Source organism: Carassius gibelio, chromosome A23 (assembly GCF_023724105.1).
Source record: "Carassius gibelio isolate Cgi1373 ecotype wild population from Czech Republic chromosome A23, carGib1.2-hapl.c, whole genome shotgun sequence".
Classification (NCBI taxonomy): Eukaryota; Metazoa; Chordata; class Actinopteri; order Cypriniformes; family Cyprinidae; genus Carassius; species Carassius gibelio.
The window spans coordinates 24,441,991-24,469,891 of record NC_068393.1 but is presented as its reverse complement, the minus strand read 5'-3'; the positions used below and the strand labels follow the sequence as shown (position 1 = coordinate 24,469,891).

General features: G+C 36.1%; 3 protein-coding genes across 12 annotated transcripts; all 3 read left to right on the top strand.

The window, feature by feature from the left end:
* Positions 1–326: 326 nt before the first annotated feature.
* LOC127944895 (PAN2-PAN3 deadenylation complex catalytic subunit PAN2) lies at positions 327–13,749 on the top strand. Of its 2 annotated transcripts, none has more exons than XM_052541304.1 (26): positions 327–418; positions 1,343–1,643; positions 2,563–2,732; positions 2,936–3,056; positions 3,415–3,492; positions 4,103–4,373; positions 5,390–5,735; positions 6,019–6,115; positions 6,354–6,473; positions 6,603–6,722; positions 7,056–7,184; positions 7,301–7,500; positions 7,581–7,735; positions 7,900–8,006; positions 8,498–8,596; positions 8,859–8,941; positions 9,011–9,152; positions 9,284–9,421; positions 9,512–9,571; positions 9,711–9,801; positions 10,647–10,804; positions 10,908–11,051; positions 11,372–11,551; positions 11,638–11,731; positions 11,844–12,035; positions 13,164–13,749. In XM_052541304.1, the coding sequence occupies exons 2-26, from the start codon at positions 1,356–1,358 to the stop codon at positions 13,196–13,198; spliced, it is 3,618 nt and encodes a 1,205-aa protein (XP_052397264.1). In that variant the 5' UTR covers positions 327–418; positions 1,343–1,355; the 3' UTR covers positions 13,199–13,749. The 2 variants fall into 2 exon arrangements, with proteins under 2 accessions (XP_052397264.1, XP_052397263.1); XM_052541303.1 differs by having other exon boundaries at positions 11,844–12,047.
* A 2,695-nt stretch (positions 13,750–16,444) lies between these two features.
* LOC127945064 (zinc finger protein PLAGL2) lies at positions 16,445–21,666 on the top strand. Of its 7 annotated transcripts, none has more exons than XR_008150507.1 (4): positions 16,445–16,675; positions 18,282–18,348; positions 18,599–19,848; positions 21,349–21,666. XR_008150507.1 is itself a non-coding variant. In XM_052541598.1 (4 exons), the coding sequence occupies exon 4, from the start codon at positions 18,645–18,647 to the stop codon at positions 19,773–19,775; it is 1,131 nt and encodes a 376-aa protein (XP_052397558.1). In that variant the 5' UTR covers positions 16,445–16,675; positions 17,431–17,501; positions 18,282–18,348; positions 18,599–18,644; the 3' UTR covers positions 19,776–21,666. The 7 variants fall into 7 exon arrangements, 6 of the variants coding, with proteins under 6 accessions (XP_052397558.1, XP_052397560.1, XP_052397561.1 ...); XM_052541598.1 differs by adding an exon at positions 17,431–17,501 and having other exon boundaries at positions 18,599–21,666; XM_052541600.1 differs by adding an exon at positions 17,431–17,501 and having other exon boundaries at positions 18,581–21,666.
* Positions 21,667–22,247: 581 nt separating this feature from the next.
* Positions 22,248–24,289, top strand: LOC127944210 (trafficking protein particle complex subunit 6b). Of its 3 annotated transcripts, none has more exons than XM_052540056.1 (6): positions 22,248–22,530; positions 22,658–22,725; positions 22,969–23,104; positions 23,214–23,297; positions 23,680–23,773; positions 23,978–24,289. In XM_052540056.1, the coding sequence occupies exons 1-6, from the start codon at positions 22,453–22,455 to the stop codon at positions 24,007–24,009; spliced, it is 492 nt and encodes a 163-aa protein (XP_052396016.1). In that variant the 5' UTR covers positions 22,248–22,452; the 3' UTR covers positions 24,010–24,289. The 3 variants fall into 3 exon arrangements, with proteins under 3 accessions (XP_052396016.1, XP_052396015.1, XP_052396017.1); XM_052540055.1 differs by having other exon boundaries at positions 22,966–23,104; XM_052540057.1 differs by having other exon boundaries at positions 22,250–22,530; positions 22,987–23,104.
* Positions 24,290–27,901: the final 3,612 nt, after the last annotated feature.

The following is a 27,901-nucleotide window of genomic DNA, read 5'->3' as shown; positions in this document are numbered from 1 at the left end:
GTAAATAACCCTGTCACATTTGGACTTAGGAAACAGTTCTCTACATTCATTTTATGTGTCAAGAAAATGTTTAAGGTTTAGGCTATGTTTTTTTGTGTGTGTGTGTCATTAAATTTGAGATTGAATTGTATATAAAAGTGTATTTTTATTTTTAGGAAAACAGACCATGCAAGTCATAATATTATACATTTATATTTTATATGTATATATTTCATTTTACTGTTCTTAACTTAAATAATACTTTCATTAAATTCTCTCTCTCTATATATATATATATATATATATATATATATATATATATAATGCATATAATGATTCCGGATGCAGTTCGATCTCACCCGGAAGTGCGAGCTTGTTTTTGTTTTGAATGAAGCGAGCAGTGTGAGCATATGGATCCGAGGATAACTGTACTCTAAAGGTATTATTTTTCCCTGTTAAATGTCAACAATACACATTTTGAGTCCCTCCCTGTTAGTTTGTTGAAAGAACTTTAGAAACGAATTGAAATCCTGAGTATAGATGTCGCACACCTCGACAAGAAAACATCGCGTTTATTAACATCGTGTGCAGCAGTATTGCTGTGTTTCTAAACCTAGTGAACTACCTAGACAGAGGTTTGGGGAAACACAGGCGCCTCATCCTGAATTGGTATGTGCTTGTTTAACTCATGCTTCCTAGAAATGCTGTCTAGGTCGGAAGTTCACTGACTTTGTAAAAGCAGCACACAAAGTAAATCTCCAAGACAACTGGATTTCATTTCTTATGAGACGATGAATGTGTTATGTTCATAAACTGCTGTGCCTTTGAAAAGTCTCAAGGTTGACAGTTTTATAGTTTATTGTAACTATTACTAACTTTATGACTGTTGAATTTAATGCCAATATTTCTGCAAATGTCCAGTTTTCAGTTGTTAATTCAATTTAAGTTAATTAATTAATAAATAACAAACCTAGCAAAATATAATATATTATATATATATATATATATATATATATATATATATATATATATATATATATTAATATTAATAGCAAAAAAATCTGGCAGGGGGGCTTTTCATATAAGGAATTTTTATTTGATGTATATTGATGTATATTCCTATACCTATTATTTTAGTAAAGTAAAATAAAGAATGCTTTTATTTCTATATTCCATATTTATTCCATAATAATTATTTATTTATTTACAAAAACATTATTTTCATATTTTAAGAACGATATCTATATTATATATAATTAGAAAAAGAAAGTTTTTTTCATATATATATTATTAGTCAAATATATATATTTGTATGGCAAACAAAAGGCACCCTTGACCCCATTTTCCCATACCTCTAACCCAGCACCACCATCCTCATGATGAATTTCGATGGTCTGGACCCGGGTTTGGGCGAGTACGCACCAGGCCTGCATGGCGGCCTGGATCCCGGTCTGGACTCTTCAATGGACCCGCGGCTCGACCCGGCACTGCTCCAGGCCGTGGAGCTCGACCACGATGCTCTGGCTGTTCCCGTGTCTGAGTCCATGCACATGGTAGAGGGCATGTACTCCGAACTGCACAGCGTGGCTGCTGAAGTGGGGGTCCCAGTGACGGCAACACACTTCGACCTGCAGGAGGAGCTGCTGTGGATGGGGAACCACAGGGTAAAGTGACACTACAGTTTGGAATAATTACAGCTTTTTTTACAATTATAATAATAATAAAAAAAAGAGTCAGTTATGCTCCCCAGGCTTTGATTAAAAAAATATTCTTAGAATTGTAAATGATAATAATTAAACTGTTTTCTATTTTAATATATTTCACAATAGCAAAGCTTTATTTTCAGCAGCCATTACTTCAGTCTTTTTTGTCACATGACCATTCAGAAATTATTCTTATATGCTGATTTGGTGCCCAGTTATTAAAAATGGTGCTTATTATAATCCTTATTGAATACAGTTTTTGCTGTTCAATATTTTCTTTGGAAACTGTGATACGTTTTTCAGGATTTTTTGATTAATGGGCATTTCAAAAGAACAGCATTTATTTAAAATATAAATCTTTTGTAACATTATACATTTACTGTCGCTATTGGTCAATTTAATGCATTCTTGCTGAATAAAAGTATTAGTTCCTTCTTCTTTTATATAAATTACTAACACCATCATTCAATACCATATTTCACAATATAATGTGTTTACTGTACTCTTATCAAATAAATGCACTCTTGGTGAGCATAAGGGACTTCTTCAAAAACATTTCAAAAATACATAATTATTCCAGTCCTTTGACCGGCAGTATATGTCATCTACTTAAATCATATGCTGAGCTATAAAATACTAGCAAGTGCTTTTACCAAACATTTTGCATGAATGGATAAATGTTTCTATTGAAGTTGGGAGATTTAAGGCTAAAGTTTAATCTCACTCCAAAAATTCAGCTGTGGTTTTGATAGCCGTTGAACGCATCCTCTCTGATGTACTTCCACATTGGTGGTGATGTCACTTTATTCACAAGCGTGAGCCGCATTACTGACTTGTGTGTGTTTGTGTGTTTGTTCTTTCCTTTCCTGTTTCATAACAGGGACATGCAAGTTCCTTCTTTGGTCCAACAATGGGCCGCTACTCCTCTTTCCAGGTGCATATGGCCGATGACATTCGCCACATCCAGAGTATGGACACAGGGGTGCTGTTTCTGACCAAAACCAACCTCAAATGCCTCACCCGGGGAGGTTTAATTATGTTCGATTACCCGTGAGTTGCACACCCGTGTATACTATTATCATTTGAAGATGTAAATGCAGGTATCATGTCCAGACTAGCACTGGACTAACCTTCAAAGCCTAATGTCATACAGAACACAGGCGTGTGCTGTGAATACTGCAATTCATAGTTTTATTTGCTTAAGTATGCCTGTGCATGGGTGTTCATCCATTCATTCTTTTTTTTTTTTTCAGAATGGAGGAGGGTGCCGACATGCACACTTTGATTCTAACCGATAATAATTCATTGTTAATGGGGGGTCTGCAGAACTATGTGGCCGAATTGGACCTCACAACAGTACAGGAAACACAAAAAGTGAGAGGATACAATACTACTTCAGTAATGTTTTCAAATAAAATTGTACCTGTTTTTATATAGCGTTTATTAAAACATTTTTTAAGAAACATAAAAGAATGTACATTTTATTGTTCAGCTTTATAAAACTGTATATGTGTGTGTGTGTGTGTGTGTATATATATATATATATATATATATATATATATATATATATATATATATATATATATATATATATATATATATATATATATATATATATATATATATATATATATATATATATATATATATATATATATATATATATATATATATATAGATGATGTTGAATAAATAACTTTTTCCTGACATTTCCTTTGCACTGCCGCTCTAGTTTCCTGTTGAGGTGCCTGGAGTGGCCATCATGAGACAGTCCAATCGCTTCTTCTTTTGCGGTCACACATCTGGCAAGGTGAGTGAAGGAGTAAAGCGAAAATGGATGTGGAACAAATAGTTTCCTCCTTTCTCTTTTCTCGCAGAATAGAGGGATGTTGTGTGAGAAAAGTTTTGCTCTGAGCTAATGTGGGAACATGCTGCCTACACTTCAGCTGTAAACACGGGTAGAGTTCATAGGGCTTTTTTCTTTTTTGTGCTTTCACACATTCCTAATTTTCTCACAGGCTGATCAGCTCAGACACTTTGGTAGTCGGATTTTTCAGCTTGTCCACAAAATTAAGTGGAAGGGCTTAATATGCATGGATCTGTCTCACCACAACAAAAAGATTTTGGTGTTTCATTGGTAACTGCAGTAAAGTCATTTTCCAGCATGTAGTTATTTATTTACTATTTATTTATTTATTTTGTATAACGACTAACAATTTTTAATGTAGAAAACAGATAATTGCCCTTAAAAAACATTATGTTCCATTTATTAATTTCTGGTATACATTTATAGATAATGACAGATGACATTATTTTTCAAATGCATTCATCAATATGCACAACCTTATATTATCTCTATGTTTAAACGTAGTACTCATCATTAAATTTTCATTGTGATTTGTGTCAATTATTTGTCATAGGTGTCTCTGCGTGATCTACGCACGTTTAAAATGGAGTATGAATTTGACGCGTTCTCTGGCAGCCTGTCTGATTTTGACGTACATGGCAATTTATTGGCGGCATGTGGCTTCTCGAGCCGTGGCCTAAATGGACTGTCATGTGACCGGTTCCTCATGGTGTATGACCTGCGCATGATGAGGGCCATCACCCCACTGCAGGTCCATGTGGATCCCGTTTTCCTCCGCTTCGTCCCCACATACACCTCCCGCCTGGCTATCATTTCACAAACAGGTATGATGCATGGATGTGTATGTCACAGAGGTGATAGTTCTGGTGGTATTTACTGTTTAACTGTTGTAACTGAAAGAAAAACTTTAACGTTAATACTCAGAATAAAATACTATGATTTGGTGTGGATGCCACACCCCAGTCAGCTGCCAACTGTCCCTGATGTGTCGAAGAAATGTTGGGGAATTTTTATTTGCAACTTGCAAAGTATTTGAATCATGCAGTAGTGGTCTTCTTTGGATTACCGTTGTAGTCCCAGCCTTATGTTTAATCTAGTTCTTTTCTTCTGAAGCTTACTAATGCTATTGCAGTTTTTCAGCATTCAAAAGTCCCACCTTACTTTCATTTCCCCTTTGGTGGTTGTCATGTTGTCCTCATACATTTTCAGTCGGTGGGTCACATGCACATTCTCACTCAGCATTTTCAACTGTAATGTTCTGTATTTCCAAGCAGATAATGAACAAAATGTAGGTGGGATTCGATTTTTTTTTTTTTTTTTTTGAAGAAATAAATAAATAAATAGGGAAGTTTTAAAAAAAAATTTATATATATTTCAGGTTATATATATTTATTAATTATATTGTAAATAAAAAAAGTCCTAAGAATTACAATATTTTTTTTATAAATTTAAATTAAATTTGTGCTTTTAGCAGACACTTTAATCCAAAGTGTTTTTACATTCAAGCTAACATTTTTTACCTATCATGTGTTCCCTGGGAATTGAACCCACTACCTTTTGCGCTGCTAACGCAATGCTCTACCACTAAGTCACAGGAACACAAATTAATTGAATTATTGACTGAGTTTACAGTGGACTCCAGTTGACTAACTGAGCCGCAAAACATTTTTCCATTACATCCGATTTGAAAAAAGCACTCTTGCTGTCTTCAGCTAGTCTATTTACTTTTTGGTTGTTTATTTTTAAATATACATATTAACAACGTAAAATTGCAAATTAGCAAAAAAAAAATGTGGTCACGGAGTTCCTGGTGTGTGAGTCTGTGTCTTTGTGTCTGTAGGTCAGTGTCAGTTCTGCGAGCCCACCGGCCTGGCCAATCTGGCTGATATTTTCCACGTCAACACTGTGGGGCAGCTGCTGATGAGCTTTGATGTGTCCTCCAGCAAACAGGCGCTCTCTTTTGGGGACTCTGGTGGCTGTGTGCACCTGTGGTCCAGCGCCCCTGAGGTGTCTTTTAATAGTTACTCCAGGGAGACTGAGTTAGCCCTGCCTTGTCTGGTGGACTCCCTGCCCCAGCTGGACTGGAACCATGAGCTCATGCCTCTGTCTCTTCTTCCCATGCCTCTCACCAGTACCGAACCACTGCTTTCTGATTGGCCCACCTCCCTTATCATGCCCAGCCCCAGGTTTGACTGAGCCATCATATTTGCTTAATTATTATATACTGTAGGTATTTTGCACAGTCAGAGTGTTACTGTGTAATACTGCCCCCTGCAGCATGTCTCAGGCTGGGTCGTGATCCTAGGTAATACACCTGGATCAATTATGATATTGATACAATTTTAGCAAAAACACATTTGCTATCTCTCACTTTTTTATTATTCACACTGATTTCACAATAATTTACACAGCTTTTGTATATAAATTCCCCTAACAAAAGACATGCAAATGTGTTCTTTTCACTGTCAGACGAGCCCCTCTGGTAGATCCAGAGATTCTTAGGACAATGAAAACCGTCGGCTTTATTGGATATGCCCCCAATCCTAGAACTCGTCCCAGAAACCAGGTAACCAATTAGCTCTTTTAAAATGACACCTAACTTGATTCTGGTTTCTATTTGTATGGTCTTAAGATGGCAAAATGCTAAACAATTATCAAGACAAGGTTTTTCCATATTTTATAAGAAAGAAGTGCTATCTCTTACACCTATATAGCTGAGTCTCTGGTATGTTATTTGACAATGTGTCAAGCATTTCAGTGCAGTAATGCTGTCTAAACAGTAGTTTATTTATGTTTTTTGCCAGGTTCCTTATAAGATTAAAGACCCTGAGCTTGAGTATGACAGCTATAATCAAGTCCCAGAGTCTCCCATTGGTCGAGATGAGGAACCTCATCTTTACATGGTTCCAAAGAAATACAGGAAGGTAGTGATCATCCATTGTTGTGCATAATTCTATGATCTTTGGTAATTGATTACATATTATATGAGCTATTATGTCCATTACAAATGTTGACAAACAAGTTCTTTTTAAATGAAGTACTGTTTATTTCAGGTGACCATTAAATATTCCAAACTGGGACTGGAAGACTTCGATTTTAAGCACTATAACCGGACATTGTTTGCTGGTTTGGAGCCTCACATACCCAACGCTTACTGCAACTGCATGATCCAGGTGGAAGCACACACACATACCATTTGTACTGCATTATATTATTATATTGAATATATTATGTTTAATATTGAATATATAAAATGTTGATGACTTTTTCAATGTTCTGATTCATTAAGCAAACATTAGCATATATATATATATATATATATATATATATATATATATATATATATATATATATATAAACGAAAATCCCTAATGACACCGTGCCCATTATATTAAAAAGTCCTTGGAATTTTTTGAGCTTGCTAAGGAATTTTGGGAATGCACAACTATGGGTGTTTCAGCTCCCTGGAATTTTATTAATAAGTAATTCGGTGTATGTTGTGACAGGTGCTGTACTTCCTGGAGCCGGTCAGGTGCTTGGTACAGAATCATCTGTGTCAGAAGGAGTTCTGTCTGGCCTGCGAGTTGGGGTTCCTTTTTCACATGCTGGATTTGAGCAGAGGAGACCCCTGCCAGGTACATTAACACTCTCTTTTCAATCAGAATTCATCCCAGCTGTATGTACGCATTCAGAGCTGTCAGCCATGCATAGCATATGTACTCACACAAAGCACTTGTTTGTTTCTTCACAGGCCAGTAACTTTCTCCGGGCTTTCCGGACAATACCGGAGGCGTCGGCGTTAGGTTTGATCCTGGCTGATTCTGATGAACAGACAGGGAAAGCCCGTCTGGGACATCTTATCCAGAGCTGGAACCGTTTCATACTTGCACAGCTGCATCAGGAAACACTGGAGCAGGAAGGGCCACAGGCATACAGAGGAGCCAGCAGCAGGTGTGGAGCTGCACCGTTCTTGAATTTAATGCAATAATTTACACAAGAACAGTGTGTTTTATGTTTTCTGTCCTCGACAGTACGAGTACGCTGGGTTCCTCAGGGGAGTCTGTGATTGGCCGATTGTTTGGCTGTGAAGTGGAGAATAGCAGTATGTGTCGATGTGGAAAGGAGACCGTTCGCTCCTCCTTGACTCTGCTCTTTACCATGCACTACCCTGAGCAAAGATCTCTAGGTCAGAACCACTAAACTGCACATCAATCACACATCAATCCATCTTTGTAGACCAACATGGTCATGAAGCACAGATGTTTAGCTGGAGTTGTATGGTTTGATTTAGATTTTGCTGCTTCTATAAACTGCATTAATTAATTAAATAAATTGCTTTCATTTGGACAGATAAGACGATAGAGGAATATGAGTTTGCAGAGATCCTGAAGAAGAGTATTTGTCTGGAACAAAGCACACAGGCCTGGTGTGACAACTGTGAGAAATACCAGCCAACAGTACGTTTTTACACGGATATCTATATACACAAGTTCAAAACATTGATACAAAAATTGGACTTTGAAAGTAATTAATACTTTTTTTTTTTTTTTTTAACCAAGGATGCATTAAATTTGTCATAAATTGTAGTGAAGACTATTTCAAATAAATCAAAAATGCATCGGCTTTTCCACAAAAATGTGTAGCAGCACAACATTGAATCTTCATTATTGATAATAATAATAATAATAAATATTTACTGAACCAAATTAGCATATTAGAATGATTTCTCAAGTATCAATGTCTTCTGAAAATTCACGCAAAATTTGAAAACACAGGAATAAATTACTTTTTAAGATATATTTAAAATAGAAAACAGTTATTTTTAATTGGAATAATATTTCACAACATTACTTTTATTGTATTTTGACTTATTTCAAAAACGTTCTTACCAAATCTAAGCAACCATAAGTGTAAAACCACAAAATGCTTAATATTGATGTATTTTTAGGTTCAGACCAGGAACATCCGATGTCTGCCTGATGTTCTGGTGATCAACTGTGAGGTGAACAGCGCTAAGGAGGCAGAGTTCTGGAAGGCCCAGACTGAGGTCAGACCTTCATGACGGATATACACTAATACCTTTACAGAATTCAGCCATAAATCTGCCCTTAAATATTCTCTAATGCTTTACGCATCCATTGGAGTCATTACTTAAAGATGCCTTACTTGCATGATATTTTTCTCTCATATAATAATACATACTATGCATTAGCAATACAACAGCCTGTTCATTCAGCTGATCTGTATGTTATTGGAGTGTAACACTCTAGGCACATTGATTTGTCTTAATTTCCCATTTTTGTTCACAGTATGCGTACAACAAAGCTTTGAAGAAAGAAGCAGCTGAACCTCCCAAACCCAAAGAGCCTTTACCGACAGAATGGTGTTTAGAGTAAGTGTGCTGATTGTAGAAATGCATAAAACATCTATATGTTTTATATATAATCTATATAATGTACAGGGAAGAGCTGTGCAGCGTGGAGGGCTTGACCTTCGACACTCAAGCGGAGGACATGAGGCACGTGTGGATCCCTCTCAGTCTGAAGATGTGCATTAGTAAGACTCAGGGCCTGGAGGTCAGCAGCCTGTCTGAGGGAGAGGAGGTGAAGAACACCTTTTCACTCTTTCAGCTTCATTAACCACGTCAAGATTGGTCATACCTGGGAAATATGACCCGTCTTAAGGTTATTTAAACTGACCCTGCACAAATAAATAGTCTTGTTTCTTCTCTTAGCTGACTGAAAGTGAAGAGGCAGAAGGAGCGTCTGTCTATGACCTGGTTGTCACCGTATCTCATATCCAGCATGCTCGGACTGGAGGAAATCTGGTGGCACATATCAAAGTGGGCGAGACCTATCATCAGAGGAAAGAGGTGTGAGCAAATCTTTAAAGTACTTGCCAAACCTTTGACATAATATCTTATCATGACAAAAAGGAACAGTGTTTTCTGTCTTGATTTCAGGGAGTAACACACCAACAGTGGTATCTGTTCAATGATTTTCTGATTGAGCCCATTGACAAGGTAAAGATAACAAACATTGGGCAAATTTCAACTTTCACCCTTATTACCATACATTATGGACTAGCACATTAAGTTCTCTATACCCACAGCAAATGCATCAAATATGACACTGAATTGTGTTGCAATATGTCTTTATTAGGCTGAATCAGCTCAGTTTGATGTGAACTGGAAGGTTCCTGCTGTACTTTACTACGTCAAGAGGAACTACCATGCCAAGTATGATTTGCGAAGTATGTGATCATTTATCTCACAGAATCTACTTTTCGTCTTCTCACTAAAAATGTGTCTGTGCTATCCCAAAAATGTCATAAAATGTGCATTTTATCTTATAATATGCATACACTACTGTTCAAAAACTTTTAAATTAAATGAATACTTTTATTTAGCAGGGATGTATTACATGATTCAAAAGTGAGAGTAAAGACATTTAGAATGTTCAAAAATGCTTTTCTTCTGAACTCTGTATTTCTTAAAGAATTCAGAAAAACAAATCATATGGTTTCCACAAAAATATTAAGCAGATATGAAAATAATCAGTGTTTCATGAGCGTCAAATCAGCATATTAGAATGATTTATGAAGGATCATGGGAATAAATACCATTCTAAAATACCATATTTTCCGGACTATAAGTCACACTTATTTTCATAGTTTGGCTGGTCCTGCGACTTATAGTTAGGTGCGACTTATTTATCAAAATTAATTTGACATGAACCAAGAGAAATGAACTAAAAATTAATCAAGAGAAAACATTACCGTCTACAGACGCGAGAGGGCGCTCTATGCTGCTCATTTCTCCTGTAGCCTACACTGAGCAGCATAGAGCGCCCTCTCGCGGCTGTAGACGGTAATGTTTTCTCTTGGTTCTAAATAAATGCGACTTATAGTCCAGTGCAACTTATGTTTTTTTCCTCATCATGACTTATTTTTGGACTGATGCGACTTATACTTACGTGCGACTTATAGTCAGAAAAATACGGTATATTAAAATAGAAAACTGTATTTTTGATCAAAGAAATGCAGCCTTGATGAGCATCTGTTTGAATTATTCCTTCCTCTTCTCATTTTCCTCCCAGTTAAGAACCCTATTGATGCCAGTGTTCTGCTGACGGAGGCCTCTTTGGCACGGAAACAGAGGAAGAGTCACGCCACATTCATACCCCTCATGATGAGCGAGATGCCGCAGGCTTCAGACCTTGTTGGATTGGATGCAGAATTTGTCACGCTCAACCAGGTCAGTGGGAAACACTTTAAAGTTCGATAATTGCTGATGTTTTGTTTTTACATTTTGTCCTACCCCAAATTTTGAATGCTTTTGTGCGTTGCTGCTTGAACAGGAAGAGGCAGAACTGCGCAGTGATGGGACCAAGTCCACCATCAAGCCCAGTCAGATGTCTGTTGCTCGCATCACATGCGTGAGAGGCCAGGGACCCAATGAGGGAGTGCCGTTCATTGATGACTACATATCTACTCAGGAGCAGGTCACAACACTTTTTGAATCATTCTAATTGTAACATAATAGGGAAATGTCACATAATAGGGAAATTACCTTTTGTTCTGATCAGGACCTGTTAAAGACCTCATAAAGTGAGAACCACCGTTTTGTGCCTTATCAGAAGATAAGTGTTATCTGTTAGTGTCACTTGTAAGAATTATTTCTGAATCATTTAATCGGAAGGTGAATCACAGGGAATAACTATTACTGTACTCGTGATTTCCACATGTTTGCTTTCTGTGTTTTTGTCAAAATGTTGGAAAAACGTTTCTGCTTCTTACTTGTTTTCCATCTTTACATGTACAGGTGGTGGACTACCTGACTCAGTACTCTGGTATCAAACCTGGAGACCTGGATGCAAAGATTTCCTCGAAACATTTGACGACTCTGAAATCGACATATCTGAAATTGCGATTTCTTATCGACACTGGCGTTCGCTTTGTCGGCCACGGGTTACAGAAGGATTTCCGGGTCATTAACTTGATGGTGAGCTGCATTTTTGCTAAATCATTTTTATTTAGTATTTGGAAATGTTTTAATTGTTAGTAAATATGGACCCCTTAAATTTTTAGGTTCCAAAAGAACAGGTGTTTGACACCGTCTACCTCTTCCACATGCCTAGGAAGCGAATGATCTCCCTGCGCTTCCTCGCGTGGTACTTTCTCGGTAGGTTTCGTGCATAAACTTTCCCTAATCTACTGTGTATCAGTCATGTGTATCAGTCATATGTCATTTTCTGTGTATCAGTGTTTTTTTTGCTTTTCGAACATTTGTTTAGATCTGAACATTCAGAGCGAAACTCATGACAGTATCGAAGATGCACGCACTGCCCTACAGTTGTACAGGAAGTACTCCGAGCTGAGTCATAACGGAGGACAAGAAGAGTTCCGGAAGGTTCTCAAGGCTCTCTATGAGAAAGGACGCAAGCTAGACTGGAAAGTTCCAGAAATTGACTCTGCAGATGGTCAAGGTAGCCCAAAAAGTACGAATCACTGACATGGCAGTGAGATTATTTCATATAATTTATATTAGTGTTTTTGTCTATACATAACAGGTATTAAATAAGTACATCAGTACAATATTTTAGAGGCTGTTAAACAGTTAGGGGAAAAAAATTGCAACACATTCAAAGTTGAATGATATGGGTTTGTAAAAATGCTAATATACTGTATATGGTATAATACAATAAAATACACACTAATTTTATATAATGTTTACTGAAAACCTGAATGCTGAATTTGAGCATTATCCATAAACAAGGCTGTCAGCAGATTTTGTAACTAACACAATGAAGAGGTAACCCTTCTGTTAAAGGAGTAGTTCACACAAAAATGACGATTGGCTGAAAATGTCCTCACCCTCTGGCCATCCGAGATGTAGATGAGTTTATTTCTTCATCAGAACAGGAGATTTTTAATCTCAACAGATTTGGAGAAATTTAGCATTGCATCACTTGCTGGATCCTCTGCAATGAATGGGTGCCGTCAGAATGAAAGTTCAAACGGCTGATAAAAACATCACAATATTCCACAAGTGATCCACAAAACTCCAGTCCATCAATTAACATTTTGTGAAATGTTTTGTAAAATATGAGTCCTCTATTCATATTGCCTTTTCTAGTGAAAAAGGTCATCTTACCTGAATCAAGGGAGAAATATGCACAGATCAAACACTGCCTACAAGTGAAAACATTCCAAATCAGTTCTAAACAAAATATTCTGTGTGATGTGAGAGGACAACAGGGGATGGAAGGAATTATGGATTCATATGTTGACCTGAAATAATGGTTTAAACTTAAACGCCTTTCTGATGGATGTGTTTCTTATAGACATGCAGCTTTTCACGTCACAAAAAGTTGTAAATTAGGAAATTGTTAGGTGACCTATTACTATTCGCCCAAGAAGGCCAAATATTAGCCAGTTTATCATCCTTAAAAGCAGTATTGTCTGTCTCAACAAAATATTAATTGCAAAAACTAATATAATTCAATTTAACTGCATAACAGAGCACATGCCCATAATTAACTTTTTTTTTTTTGAGTGTACAATTTTAACAAATGTTGTTTGATGAATGTCTGATGCTCTTTCCCCCTTTGCAGGTACAGCTGTGTTTCCCTCTGTGATGGGTTTATGATTAGACCCATGTTGGTTATATTCCTGCCAAACAGATGCCAGCATTTCACCAGTCATTTCTTGTACAGACATTCAGTTCTCCTTTAACATCTCTTGAGCCAAATTACACCTCTTAATGAGTATATTTCATTAACATTAGATGGCAAATCTGACACAAGGCTTGTTATACCTTGTTAGAAATGTGTTTTTTGCTATTAAAACTGTTGGAATCAAAGGAAATGTTAAAACATTTCATAATGTCATGTTTTTCTTCACCGTATTCTGTAGCCCGTGTGTGGTATTAAGGAAATATGCATAAGGAACGGGGGGAGGGTCAGTTTTCAGGATTCAAAACTCATTAGCCAAGTGTTTTTTTTTTTACTTGTGTTTGACCCTGCAGTGGCTTTTTTCACCAATGTATTTATATTGTGTCAAAAACTGCACTTACATTATATGTATTACTGCACACAGTATATGAATTAAGAAGTCAATGGCTTTACTGTGTTATTTTCTATACTGTAACAAAGATGTACACTTTCATAATGTGGCAGCTGAATAAAGACTTTTGATAAATTTGTGAGTCTATTTTAAGATCATTTCAACTGTGTGATTTATTTTAGCAGTAAACCATTATTAAAAAAGGGCTAATGTAGTCTCAAAGTAAAAAGAAATATCAACCTCTTTATCTAAGGTATGTACTCAGAAATCCACATGTAACATTAAACCAATTAAATGCTATACTATGAGAACACATAAAAAGCACCAAAACATGCATTTAATGAAAATAAAAAATAAAATGAAAAAGCTATGGCAATATATCATTCACATACATTTCTGGTTATGCTCTGCTTTAAAATACTTCATTAGCTGGATCAGAAGCTACTATTCTGTATACAGCATATTTACTCAAGCAATATTGATGTTTGATTTAGGATTGAATCATTCTCTTGATTTGGCTATTCTCCAAAGAGACAGCAAAACTGGCCTGAGGATTTATAAATGAAGTGATTTCAATTTGAATGATTCTTAATGCTAAAAATGTGTAAAACATGAACATATTGGGTTCATCCTTTATAACTGATGATGTTGCTCATACAGATTAATCTGAAAATCTGTTGTTTTAGTAATAATTCATGACAAACTTTTTAGGACGGATATGTCTCTTGTCTGGGGCTGTAAGTGCAGAAAATAATTTTGCTCTTGACAACAATGATGTATTATTCCTGTACTAATTAAACATTGTATGCAAAAGCTATCTTACCAGCAAGTATTATTCTACACACACACACACACACACACACACACACACACACACACACACACACACACACACACACACACACACACACACACACACACACACACACACACACACACACACACACACACACCACACACACACACACACACACACACACACACACACACACACACACACACACACACACACACACACACACACACACACACACACACACACACACACACACACACACACACACACGAAGTCGTGGCCTAATGGTTAGAGGGTTGGACTCCCAATCGAAGGGTTGTGGGTTCTAGTCTCGGGCCGGACGGAATTGTGGATGGGGGGAGTGCATGTACAGTTCTCTCTCCACCTTCAATATCACGACTTAGGTGCCCTTGAGCAAGGCACTGAACCCCCCACTGCTCCCCGGGCGCCACAACATTAATGGCTGCCCACTGCTCCGGGTGTGTGCTCACAGTGTGTGTGTTTGTGTTCACTGCTCTGTGTGTGTGCATTTTGGATGGGTTAAATGCAGAGCACAAATTCTGAGTATGGGTCACCATACTTGGCTGAATGTCACTTCACTATTTTTATTTATATATATAACATATAACATATACAACATATACAAACATTCAGACTGTACAACCTGCACTCGCAACATTTATTTTCCTAGTATGTACTTTTATGTATAATTCCAATTTAATGCACCACATTACAGCACAATATTTAGTAAAATTTCAACTTTGCATTGTATTTTGTATATCTGTCTTGCATTTTATACTGAACCTTTTTTTTTGATTATGTGTATTTTAAAAATAAGGACTACTGTTTAAGGAAATTAACAGTAATGATATATTTTCACCCAAACTTTCATTCTAACTTTTCTGTTTGAACATTTTCCTTTTAAGGACCATGTCACAGGTATTGAGCAATTTTAGTTAGTAATTTTATAACAAGGTGAAAACTAGATGAGAGGAATGCATATATATGATTTTAAAGACAACAATATGCATTTACTGTAAACTTGCTTTAAAATTATTTTTTTTAATAACTTAAAATTTATGGAGAGAGAGAGAGAGAGAGTTTTAAAAGCATTCTTTTGCACTGCAAAATAACAGCTCTGTTTTATTTTGTTAAATTAAAATGCATGCAAAATGTACAATTAAATCTAATATCAAAATAGTAATTATGAATAATTATTAAAATAATTATTTTGTAGAAGTATTCTAAAACTATTTGAATGAGTTAATTTTCATTATCCAACTTCTGAAATATAAATACATTAGGCTATAATATGTTAATATATGCATGTGTTTAAAAGTAATATTGTTAAATATAATAGCCTACTTGGATATTTCAATGTATTATTTTAGGCTCTATCATATTATAAATAAATTATTTACACTTACTGATCTTCTTCAATGAGCAGTTACCGACGGTAATAATATAACAATTTCAAGAATCTTTATAGACAAATAATGACTGCTCTTTGTTAAGTTGTATGAGATTTTCCCGGATGTATTTGTTGCACGTGCAATTATTACATGCTGGAAACTAAAACGTTCCATTATGAAATGGAAACAATAGAGAAGCATTACTCGTTACATATACTCAAGGTTAAAACGAAATTGTTCTAAACGTTATCACAAAACAATGCATAATGAACTCAAAAGAGATGAAAGGTTCTGCTACTTTGTCAAATTGGTTCCCGCACGTGAAGGTTTTTCATATCGGCAACTTCTCGTGCAACAAACCGTGCGTTGTAAACAAGCAAAATGATGATATATTAATTGTATCTTGTCAGATACAGTATTATTCATGATATAATTCGAAAAGATGTAAGTTAATTGTCAGAAACTATTTTTTTAACTATCAAAATTCTATTTTGCAAAATTCCATTTGTTTTCTATTTATAGAACTCACTGTGATGCAATGTAAGAGTTTGTGATCGTTTAAACGGTGAAAAATAAATCACCCTGAAAGTTGGCCAAAAAAATGGTCTGACGTCACGTTCCCACAATGCACGCGCCCGTCAGCTCTAGTGCTGCTGTGTTTAGAGGGAAAGAAACAGCAGGCCCGAAACATACACACATTATTGAACAAAAAAATTCATTGTCGACTGCGAACAGTTTTTGAGAGTTCATCGAGATATGGCTGGGAATCGATTTTTTTTATCTGCACCCTTGTGAGATGGAAGATGGAAGAATGCGCGTGAAATGCAACTTTTGTGGGGATCAAAAGTTTCTGGTGAGCGCAAGACTGTTTTTATGCAAATGTTATAGTGTGAATTTAGGACCGCGTGGACTGTTTGCATTGATGTTCAGATGTTTGAAACCCTCATAGAGTTTCGTAGTTAGTATTTTCTGACTTTTGAAAAGATAAATGTACACCATTATCCCACTTAAGAGGTTTAAATGTTGCGTGCATGAGCAAACACATTAGCAACGCATGAGACTGTTGGTGCATTCAATGTGTGTGTATAATATATATATATATATATATATATATATATATATATATATATATATATATATATATATATATATAATATTTAACACCAGGGAAGCACGAAAGGATTGTTTAATTTGTGTTGATCCACTCTTTGTTACGGATAATTTCCATTTTACCATTAAATCACAATGTTCTTTAGAGATTTAGTAGAGCGAAACGTTTTTGAAAAGTTTGTGACCCGAAACGTGCCAGAAGTAAATAAACTAAAATATCAAATCAATAAGATTTTTTTTTAAGGAAAAATAAAAAATGTATAGCACCAGAGACAACTTAATTTTTTTTTTCAAGTTTAGTGATTGCATGAGTGAAATGTTTGAAAGTTAATAGATAAAAGAAGCACATTTTGTCCTTTAAAAATTTAAAACTTAATAAAATAATATTTCTTACAAAATTAAAACAAATTCATAGTATTTTTTTTATTATTATTATAAAAACAAACTGTGTGTATGAAATGTTGGTTGTATGAATCATGTCCATCCATTCTCTAAAAGGGAGGGAGTAATAGTGGACATGCATTTTCCGGAGGTCTGTCAAGATAATGAATGTGCTTTTGTGAGAACAGGTAAACAAACCCTTTATAATTGTCACTAACCAATCATCATGGACATCCCCTCAGGCTGTTTTTCAAGTTTTTTTTGTGTTGAAATCTGTTACTATTCAGAGGAGGTTCAGGTCAAAGATGGCACTGTTATGAAACACTTAGGTTTTGTTTATTTTTTTATGATATAAAGTTTTATAAATGCATTTAAAAAATGTTTTTTCATTGTTTATATATAAAATAAATCCCTTAATGAACAAATAAAATGAGTTAAAAAGTATATTTAACATGATTGAACAGGATTGTTCAGCCAAAAATGTTTTCCTCATTTAACCATCCTTCTTCTGTGAAGAATGTTGGTAATCACACAATTTTGGTTACAATTAACTTTTTGTATTGCATTTCAAAAGAAGAAAATTTATATATATATATATATATATATATATATATATATATATATATATATATATATATATATATATATAAAATTTGGGGGACATTTTTTGGGGGGGGTAAACAATCCTTTTAATCAAGTACACAAATACATTTTGTCATTGCATTGTAATTGTACAAATAAGTACTGAGCAATATTAATTAACAATATGTACTTACCATTGAGATTGGATTGTTTTGTGTTCAAAAAAGCAAAATAAATATATATATAAATAAAAACAATATGTACTTACCATAGGGTTAGATTCAAGGTCACTTGCATGTAACTATGCAATATTTGCTATTATTACTTTAGTAAGGACACTGTTAATTAAATTGTTTCCAAATCATCAGCTTTTTGTTTCCGTGCAGAAGTCTGAACATGCGAAAAAACAATCTTCACTCCCAAGAAAAATCACCCGTTGGAGCTTCTTGTCAGGTACTTGCTTTTGTCTCTAAAACGGGTGCCCAATCCTGTTTCTAGCGATCTACCTTCCCGGAAAGTTCAGTTCCAGCCCTGCTCCAACACACCTGTTTGTAATTATCAAGTGTGCCTGTTTTTTTGAATGAATCTACACTTTGCAGGTAAGTAGATCTCCGGGACCAGGATTGAGCACCCCTGCTCTAAAACAATGTGATTATGATTGTACAAAATTTTTAACTTCTCACAGATCGTTGGTTTTTCACAGATGTACAGTGACATACTCCTTGAAAACCACCCATATATGTGAGAAAATGTTCCATGGCAAAGACCAGCTAAACAGCCACCTGCAAAACCACGACCCCAACAAGCAGGAGCTACGGTGCGAGGAATGCGGAAAGCATTATAACACTCGTCTAGGTCTTAGACGCCACGTGGCCACGCATGCCACCTCCGCCGGCGGTGACCTCACCTGTAAGGTTTGTCGTCAGACGTTCGAGAGCATGTCGGCGCTACTCGAGCACCTGAGTACGCACACCGGCCGGCCTCCTCCGGGGACTGTTGTACGGGAAAGGAAGCATCAGTGTGAACGGTGCGGCCGGTGCTTTTTCACACGCAAGGATGTGAGGCGCCATGCAGTAGTGCACACCGGCAGACGGGACTTCCTGTGCCCACGGTGTGCCCAGCGCTTTGGCCGTCGTGACCACCTCACCCGACACCTAAAGAAAAGCCACGCCCAAGATTTGGAGACCCCTCCTCCGATTCTCATTAAGGAGGAGCCGAGTCCCAATTTGTGCTCCGTCGGATCTCCGAAGGATGCCACAGAGGCTTATTCCATGGCCATGTTCAATCCTCAAGGCCTTCCGAGCACATCTACCTCAGGGGTCAATCATCACCATCACACGATGGTGTCTGGCCCCCTGTCCAGCCCGATGGGTGTGGGCTGTTACCTTGAGCCAAACAAGCCTTCTCTGCAGCAGTACCAGCAGGCTCACAGATATCAGCCGAGTTCCACTACCTCATATCTGAAAGTGGAGATGGAGAACTTCCTGGCCGAACTCCAGTGCGGGCCAATGCCACCACAGGCCGCTGTGGCAACTGCCGTCTCCCGGCCTGGCGACTTCCTCCCTGATAGTCTGGGAAGTCAGAGTGCCCATTTCACCCTCAGAAACTCAGCGTTCACCTCAGCCGAGCCGACTACCAGCTCCACCAACATGGACCTCTCGCACCTGTTGGGCTTCCTGCCATTCGGCCTGCCTCCCTACAGCACTCCCTTGGGATACTCCACCACCACTGCGTCCCCAAGCCCTACCTCTCAGATCTCTGGGCCACTTACCTCATTTCAGCCACAGTCACTGCAGGAGCCTCAGGCTTCAGGGCACTTAAACCAGCTCTCTGGTTTCTCTCCAACTCTACCTCGATTCCATCAGGCCTTCCAGCAATGACGGCGCCCATGTCCACTATGACCTGCCAGTAAAACGCAACAATTCTGTTGCATCATTGCCAAGTAGCTCATAGGTAATGAACTGGAGACTATAAAGTTATGTGGGTGCGAGGTCTTCAAATAGATCCTGTAGAATTAGACAGAAGGATCGCTAGGATAGATATTTGCCTTTAGAATAGTTTTAACTTTGTGGTTTTTCCTAGAGGATCTTCAGAGTGTTTTGTAGTGATAAATGAACTTATAAAATTCATTAAAAAAAATGTAACTGAAAAGTTAGCAAAAGAAATACCTCAATATTTTTGTCAAGAAGGAAAATAATGCTATTACAGTGTTCTCCGTTGTAAAATGAAGCACTTTTTATCAACGGCACTTCTAGGACTAAAGGTGCGGTCACATTTATTATTGATCTGCGAACTTCAGGCATTTCAATAAGATTTGGCTTGGAAGCTTTGTATGCAGATGAAAGGATTCCCTGTGCAAAGTTGGTGACACATTTGCCATGTTGACCAACAGAAATCTGCTTGTTTTGTAAAGTGACTTATGTGTGTGCTTTGCTTCATACATCTTCCTTTTTTCTCCATGATATTCCGCCAAAATTTCTCTAATGTGACCGCACCATAAAGTCAAGTTGAACTGTGGTCTTAGATGTGCCTCTCAGCTCACGGTCACACAACACAAAAACCTACCTCTCTAAGCTGAACTCTTGTCACGAATAGAATTCAACCTTTTGACAAGAAATGAAGCAAATCCTCATGCAAATTGCATGAAGAACGTTATCTCATTTCATTTTCTCATTCTCATTCATTTTTTTTAGAATGCTCAGTGGTTTTAGTTTATGAATTTTTTTTTTTTTTTAGAGTCAGGTGATTAATTAGCATTTAATTAATTAGCTTGTGTTGAGTTTAGCCTTTAGGTAAAAGTTTTTAGGCACTGTTGTGTTCACATTCTCAATGCTTATGAAAGGAATCACAGTTATTGTGTAGACCCATCTCTCTCTGTTCATTCCAGAGTATTTTGTGAATGAAATGCAGAATAAAGCTTTGATTATTCTGGAATTGAAAATCATAATAAAAAAGCGAATATTTGTTTAAAATTAAGTAGCCCATCCGGACAAATTCCCAATATGGGAACTAAATAAAATATAACATACATTTTTCGTTTAGTAATAAACACCAATTTATCACATTTGTGTCCTGCATAATGATGTTAAAAGAATCTTGGGGAGAAAAAATGGTTGTACTGGTTTTACACAGTTCTCACATTGCAAAGTTTCCCTCAATGTTTTGCCATGATTTATGAGTATCAAACAAAATAAGCTTAGCACATACCCTTTCATTGCTGAAAAGCACTTCAAGTATCTCTCCATGCTAAACCAGGAGCACTGTCAGGAAAGAAAATGTTTTATCATGTAAACTTGAATGGTATTTTAGCACTGCTTCACTGTCTGTACATTTGACTCAGTGTTTCATGCTCCAGTGTCCTATAAGGTAACTGTGATGGCATATGTTGTCAACTCCATTTAGTTTAGGCCAGCTGAAGATGTGAATTAATTTCATGAGTTTCATTTTATTTAGAAACCATCATGGGCATTTCCTCCCTTGGCTGAACTGAACTGAAATTGACCTCAACCCAACTGTGATGTTTAGACTCAGACGGATCTACCTCAGTGAGATGCACACTGTGCACAGCTGTACTGTACCTTTAGTAAGAAATGTAAAGTTTCATTGGCTGTTTAGCTGAAGTAAACAGGTGTTTTACGTCTTTAAAATTCCAAACATTGGCATTTTTTGTTTTCATGAACATTCTGAAAGCAAGGGTGCGTGAGAGATTAAGGTGTATACGGAAAAGAAACAATGTTAAGGAAGAATTAAGAAATAAAGCATCTTGTAGAATTGGAGTTTCTTGTGTTTCCTTCATCATTTACTGTCAGTTAAACAATAGTGGTTTGTTGTAAAATGTAGCTATTCATTCATGTTAATGCAATAGGCTACTGAAAATCATTAAGCTGTTAAGTACTTAATGAATTAAAAGTTATAAATTATTATAAAAATATAATCCTTACAATAAATTGTATAAAAGATAAATGCATTTTTTTAGACCATCAACCGTGTGATGTAAATATAGTCAAACATTTATTTACAGGTGTTTTTATAATTTTATTAAATATTTAATTTTTGTAATAGTTTTATAAACTGAACCAACTGTTTCGTTTCATAAACAAAAAAAATCCAATACTTTACCAAGACGTACGATTTATACATCGGTTACATCGGATTTATACAAGACAAAACGGTTTCTACATTGTGATCAACAACACGCGTATTAATTGTAAACCAAATTAGCTAAAACAAGCATAATAGAATAAAACAGTCATTTGGGTGTTCATGAATGCTCCACTTTATAAAACAAAACGACGGGAACCAGTTTCCAAACAAAACGAGAGAAAAACATTGTACGTTCAGGCATATACAAGGGCAGCTAATTCTTAGCCAAACAGGAAGTGGAACAGATGTGAAGAAGGACCTTGTTAATAAATAGGGAACTGGCGAAATATTAGAATTTAGTTGATTATTCGCACAATGAGTAGTGTCCATTTACTGAAGTAGTAACTGATTTATTCACGTATTCATTTTGGATCGCTTGTCAGTGTCAGTCTGGCTGAACTGAACTGGATCGAGATGGCAGACGAGGCTCTCTTTCAGTTCCTGCACAGTGAAATTATTCAATATGTCAACAGTGTGGAATCTGGGGAATCGGTAAGATACGCTGAAAACACTGGCACAGAATAGTAGAATAGCGTATAGAGCTAAGTTAAACAGTAAAACAAAAATTGAGAATGTGTCAAGTTGAATTAATGTAGAGTAACGTTACTGTTGTTTACAGGAGAATGGACGATGTGTCTCTAAACTGGAGAGCATGGGGTTTCGTGTGGGACAAGGACTTATTGAGAGGTATCACGGCGGATCTTTTCATCCATAAATCCTTATTGTATTCTTTCGTTAAGCAGATCCTTTGTTGACATCCTATAATCTGATGTTACACTTGTTGCAGTTTTAGTTGTGGTATTGAAGATGGTCAGTGGAAAATCCAAATTTAACTTTGAATGGTTTTTAATCATTTTACTGAAAAAAAATATATTAAAGACCATTTAATTAGTAGTAGATATAAATAGCCATTTGTTCTTGTCTCAGCAGGCATATTTCTGATTGCAGGTTTACCAAAGACACACCACGCTTCAAAGATGAGCTTGATTTTATGAAGTTTATCTGCAAAGATTTCTGGACAAGTGTTTTTAAGAAGCAGATTGACAACCTGAGAACAAACCACCAGGTGTGTACATTATAATGTTACTTTTTAAGCTTTATGGCATCTTAACGAATCTCTTCATTGACTAGAGGTGATTATTTAGAAAATCATCCCATATTCAAATTGTTTGTAGGGTATTTATGTGCTACAAGATAACAAGTTCCGCCTGCTGAGCCAACTGTCTTCTGGAAAACAGTATTTGGAGCATGCGCCAAAGGTAAGCAGCATAAACCCCTTCAATAAGATTTAATTGTGCATTGAATAAAAACATAAAACATATTTTAAACTAAAATTGCTGAATCAATATCGTAATAATTTATTTTTCTTTGAAAATAGCATAATGTGATATTTAGTACTTCAGTTTGTTTACAAGAATATTATATCTACAGATTGGGAAGAAGGAATATATATTATTTAATAAAATATAAATTAATGCAGTTAAAGGGATAGTCACCTCAAAAGATGAAATTTCTGTCACCATTTCCTCTCCCTCATTTCATTGCAAACCCGTAAGACTTTTGTCTACACAGTTGTCACTTCAATGCTTCATAAAGAGATCGTACAACTAATTTTTCTCTCTCATTTTTTAATTCCTGAAGTTTTTAGCCTTCACCTGTGGACTGGTCCGAGGAGCACTTTCAAACCTTGGTGTAAAAAGTATAGTCACGGCGGAAGTGTCAGTCATGCCTGCCTGTAAGGAGTACATTTTATTCAAAAATGTATACAAGATAACCACTAGATTTTCTGTACATTTTTCATGATCTTAATCTGAAATGGAGCATCAGTGAAGATAGTTCCCTCAAGTCTGAGCTCATTAAAGTTCTAGTTAAATGTAACTATTTTTTTGTTTTTTGTCTCCTGTCGTCCAATCCTCTTCTGCACTTTCTTTCTTCTTAGGTAAATTCCAGGTGATGATCCAGAAGATGTAATTCACTACATAGAAGCGTATTTCTCAACATGTGCATCTTAGTCTCTACTGCCTTGTCATATTTTATTGCCTTGCCCATTTTATTGTCACTATGATTGTTTTTTTTTTATTTGCATTAACTTGCAAACTACTGGCATTACACGTGTTTTGACATGCAAAGGTCAAGCCTTATTGTACTGTATTGTGTTAGTATTTTGACATGCATTATTATCCATCCACATTCACTGTGTTTTGATTATTAGTTTGCACATTAAAAGGACATTAAAGCTGGAATCCTAGTATGATCCTAGTATTATTTTGTGCTTTATTTTCAGTTAATTTGTGCAAATTTAAATTAATGAAAATGTTTTATTTATTTTTTCATGAATTTTATAATGAAAATTAAAGAATATTGAGAATGAACCCATTTAATCCCACTGGTCACAATAGTGCCAGTAAGAAGGTTTTCATTTATAAAGATGTAAAAGTTACTGACTGGTGTTTTTTTTTTCTTTTTTTTCTGCTAATTAATCTGAATAAAGGGTCAATTAAATATATGCAGTTTGACATTTGTCACATGACCAGAGTATTTATTTCATGTTTGTGCCATGAGAAGATGATGGCTGTATCAAAGCTCCAAAACAAAAGTCTAGTAAAGTTTCTTAACATAAAGAAATGGCAAAGGTTTTTGGTAAATGTTATCTTTAAGGTGTCTAGAATTAATATATGAATTCACAATTATTATTGTTTTGTTGAATGTGGTCATAGAATGAGTAAATATGTTGATGGCAACAATTGTGAGCAGTGTGATAAAAGTTCATTTAGGTATACACATACATCCAATTGCATTTGTTAGTGAAGGCTGAACTAAAATGTTGAAAAGACAAAGTTACAGTGAATATTGCGCTAAAATAACAGTAAAAATGTTACAAATAAGTTACGATATTGATTTTGTGATACTGGTAGCACAAATATAACAATTTTATGTTATACAGTATGTTGCAATAAAGTAACATTTTTATTTTTATAAAAATTGTCCATAAAACTGTTTTTCACACACTTTTCAAATATATATATATATATATATATATATATATATATATATATATATATTATTGGTCATCTCAACGGGTAATTAAGAACATATTTTGGTTAATTTTCGTGTATGGGAAAATTTGGGATTGAACGGGTTAAGATTATTAGTTTTTAATAACTGACATAAAAAAAGATCGCTTTGTAAAACAGCAGAATAATTCATTTATTAAACTTTATTAACTTTAGTCAGTTTTAAATGTCCATCTGTTTTGCTTCTGGTTCTTTCATATGGGATTTAAATCCTGCCATGATTCAAAACTGAAAATACAGTTCTGAAAGGTTGAAACTAAGTGTTTGAAAACTCAAAATCTTACAAAAAAAAGTTTCGCACGTTCGAAAAATAAGATTTGCAAGCTTGCAAAATGTAAAAAAAATAAAAATATCTCTGCAAACATTATGTTGTTTTTGAGATTTCCTTCTTCAGAACTGCAACATTTTTTTACGATGTTGCGCAAAGAATTTTTCAGAGTTTCAAATTTGTCAGTGTTCTCCCACTGTATTAGATTGTTTTCCAGGTTAGAAACCTTGTAAATGGTGATCTGAAAACTGGTGTGCAAATGTGTGAAAACAAGTTTTGAAACTCTGAAAACAGAGCTTTGCAGGCTTGCAAAGTGGTAAAAAAAATTTAATCTCTTCAAACATAATTTTGTTTTTGAGTTTTCCTTCTTCAGAAGTGCAACACTCTTTTTAATGGTGTTGTGCAATCATTTTTTCAGGGTTTCGAATTTGTCACTGTTCTCCCAGTGTATAGTTTGTTTTCAAGATTTGAAACTCTGTAAATAGTGATCTGAAAACCGGTGTGCAAATAGGTGAAAAAAAGTTTTGAAACTCTGAAAATAGAGGTTCGAAAGGGCGAGACTTATTACATTACATTACATTTGCACTCCTATGCAGACTATTTTTTCAGAGCCGAGTTTACAACACCCACTTTGCGGAGATACGCTCACACAGTTGTGAGTTTGCGACTCACGTGATTTGTGGCAGTGTTGTCACGCAGCTCTCTGCTCTGAAACTCTGAAACTCAGACTGAGCGAAAATGAAGCTTCGCAACCTCGTAACTAAAAAAAAAAAGCCTGGAGGGAGGGCCTTCTGCTCTTGGCCAATGCTTTGCTGTCTGCTGACGTACAGTCCAATCACAAGTCGTATTTACCTGAAAGGTGGGATTGACCGACTGCTCCGCCAATGACAAAAGCGCACAGGATACGCAAACAGAGGATGCGCAGATTTCTGGCCACAAGACGGTCCCGGATGGCTTGCGGTCTGGTTCTAAAATAAGGTTACCAACTTGTCGCTGGAATTCACCATACAATTGCCAGTAGCCACTGAGTTTACCACTGATAGTCCGGCGGTGCATCAGTATACACACTTTCCTCACCTGGCGACTCACTTTCCTCACGCATTCCTCATGCATCCAAAATAATATTTAGATATTATATTTAAATATTCAGAAAGGTGTACAGTGTATGTTTTACTTTTATTAAAATACCGCTCAGAGGACGACTACAAAAGCTGCACCCGAGAAGACACGGGTGAGAAAGTTCTCCAGCAGAAAGCCAGCTAATGGTGTGTCTCTTACCGCTCCAGAAAGCGAGTGACAGACCAGCCCGCCACCTGAGCACCGAACACCGATTCTCCTTGCACTCAGCCGGCCGGAGAACAGGATCACGCAGCACCGAGGACGAGCACCGGACACCCCTGGCACCTTTACGAACACAACCACCAATAAATACACCCTCCGGGGCTTTAAACTTTCACCACAGCCTGCCGTGTGATTCTTCAGCCCGCGACTATATATATATATATATATATACAGCTTAAAACCGATCTTTTCCAAATGTATTTGAGCCTCTAACTCTAACACTCACTATTCTTAAAAAAAAAGAATAATATTAAGCTTTCTAATCTTTTGTATTCTATTGGTTTTCTTTTAGTATTAACAAAGGCAAAAAAAGACCTCTAACACTAGCTTGCTCTGTAATGTTTCTATTCTATCTGTTATCTGTAGGGATGCACGATATTGGATTTTGGCCGATATTCGATATGCCGATATTTTCTAAATAATTTTGGCCGATGCCGATACCGATATCGATATATATACAAATATATACTGATATATTTACAAATATATACTGATATATTTAAACTTTAATTTTACTGAAGAGAAATCCATGTATCTCTTCTGTACTGATTCTACCATAAATTTATTATTTTACAAATGTAGACAGACATTCACATCTGAAAAACAGGTCAATTATTTTACTTGGAGAATATCGGTTTGGCTCATCGGCAGAAATATTCATATCGGCCGATACCGATAATGGTCATTTTAAGCTTTTATCGGCCGATACCGATGTTGTGCCGATATTATCGTGCATCCCTAGTTATCTGTATTTCTTTATTATATTATTTAAAAGCTTTACGTGTAAGCTAACTGAAACTTGTTATAGAAAGTGTATATTTGTTGTTTTTTATTGCTTCCATTGTCCTCATACGCTGTTTGTGACGGATTGAGAGAGGATGCTTACATTTTGAGTCACCGACAAAAACCCAACAAAAACACGTCCTAAGAGTCCAAAAGCATTCACTTCGCAATGAAGCTTGCAGAATTAATAAATACATTTAGAATGTCCTTATAATTTAAGCCATGAAAAAAAAATGTTTTACATTTTTATATTCATTGAACATTAATTCTTGAGTAGCCAGTAACCAGGTGCCAGTACTACCAGCCCCCACCCCGAAAAAGAAACTGAGTTGAGGAAAGTGAGTCGCCAGGTGAGGAAAGTGTGTATACTGATGCACCGCCGGACTATCAGTGGTAA

Excerpts from the sequence above, each read along its gene's own strand:
- LOC127944895 (XM_052541303.1), top strand. The coding sequence starts at position 1,356 with ATGATGAATTTCGATGGTCTGGACCCGGGTTTGGGCGAGTACGCACCA. Across the intron at positions 6,723-7,055 it reads ACTGCAACTGCATGATCCAG|GTGCTGTACTTCCTGGAGCC; the intron begins GTGGAAGCACAC and ends ATGTTGTGACAG. Across the intron at positions 11,052-11,371 it reads ACATATCTACTCAGGAGCAG|GTGGTGGACTACCTGACTCA; the intron begins GTCACAACACTT and ends TTACATGTACAG.
- LOC127945064 (XM_052541601.1), top strand. The coding sequence starts at position 18,645 with ATGTTCCATGGCAAAGACCAGCTAAACAGCCACCTGCAAAACCACGAC.
- LOC127944210 (XM_052540055.1), top strand. The coding sequence starts at position 22,453 with ATGGCAGACGAGGCTCTCTTTCAGTTCCTGCACAGTGAAATTATTCAA. Across the intron at positions 22,531-22,657 it reads GTGTGGAATCTGGGGAATCG|GAGAATGGACGATGTGTCTC; the intron begins GTAAGATACGCT and ends TGTTGTTTACAG. Across the intron at positions 23,298-23,679 it reads ATTTGGAGCATGCGCCAAAG|TTTTTAGCCTTCACCTGTGG; the intron begins GTAAGCAGCATA and ends TAATTCCTGAAG.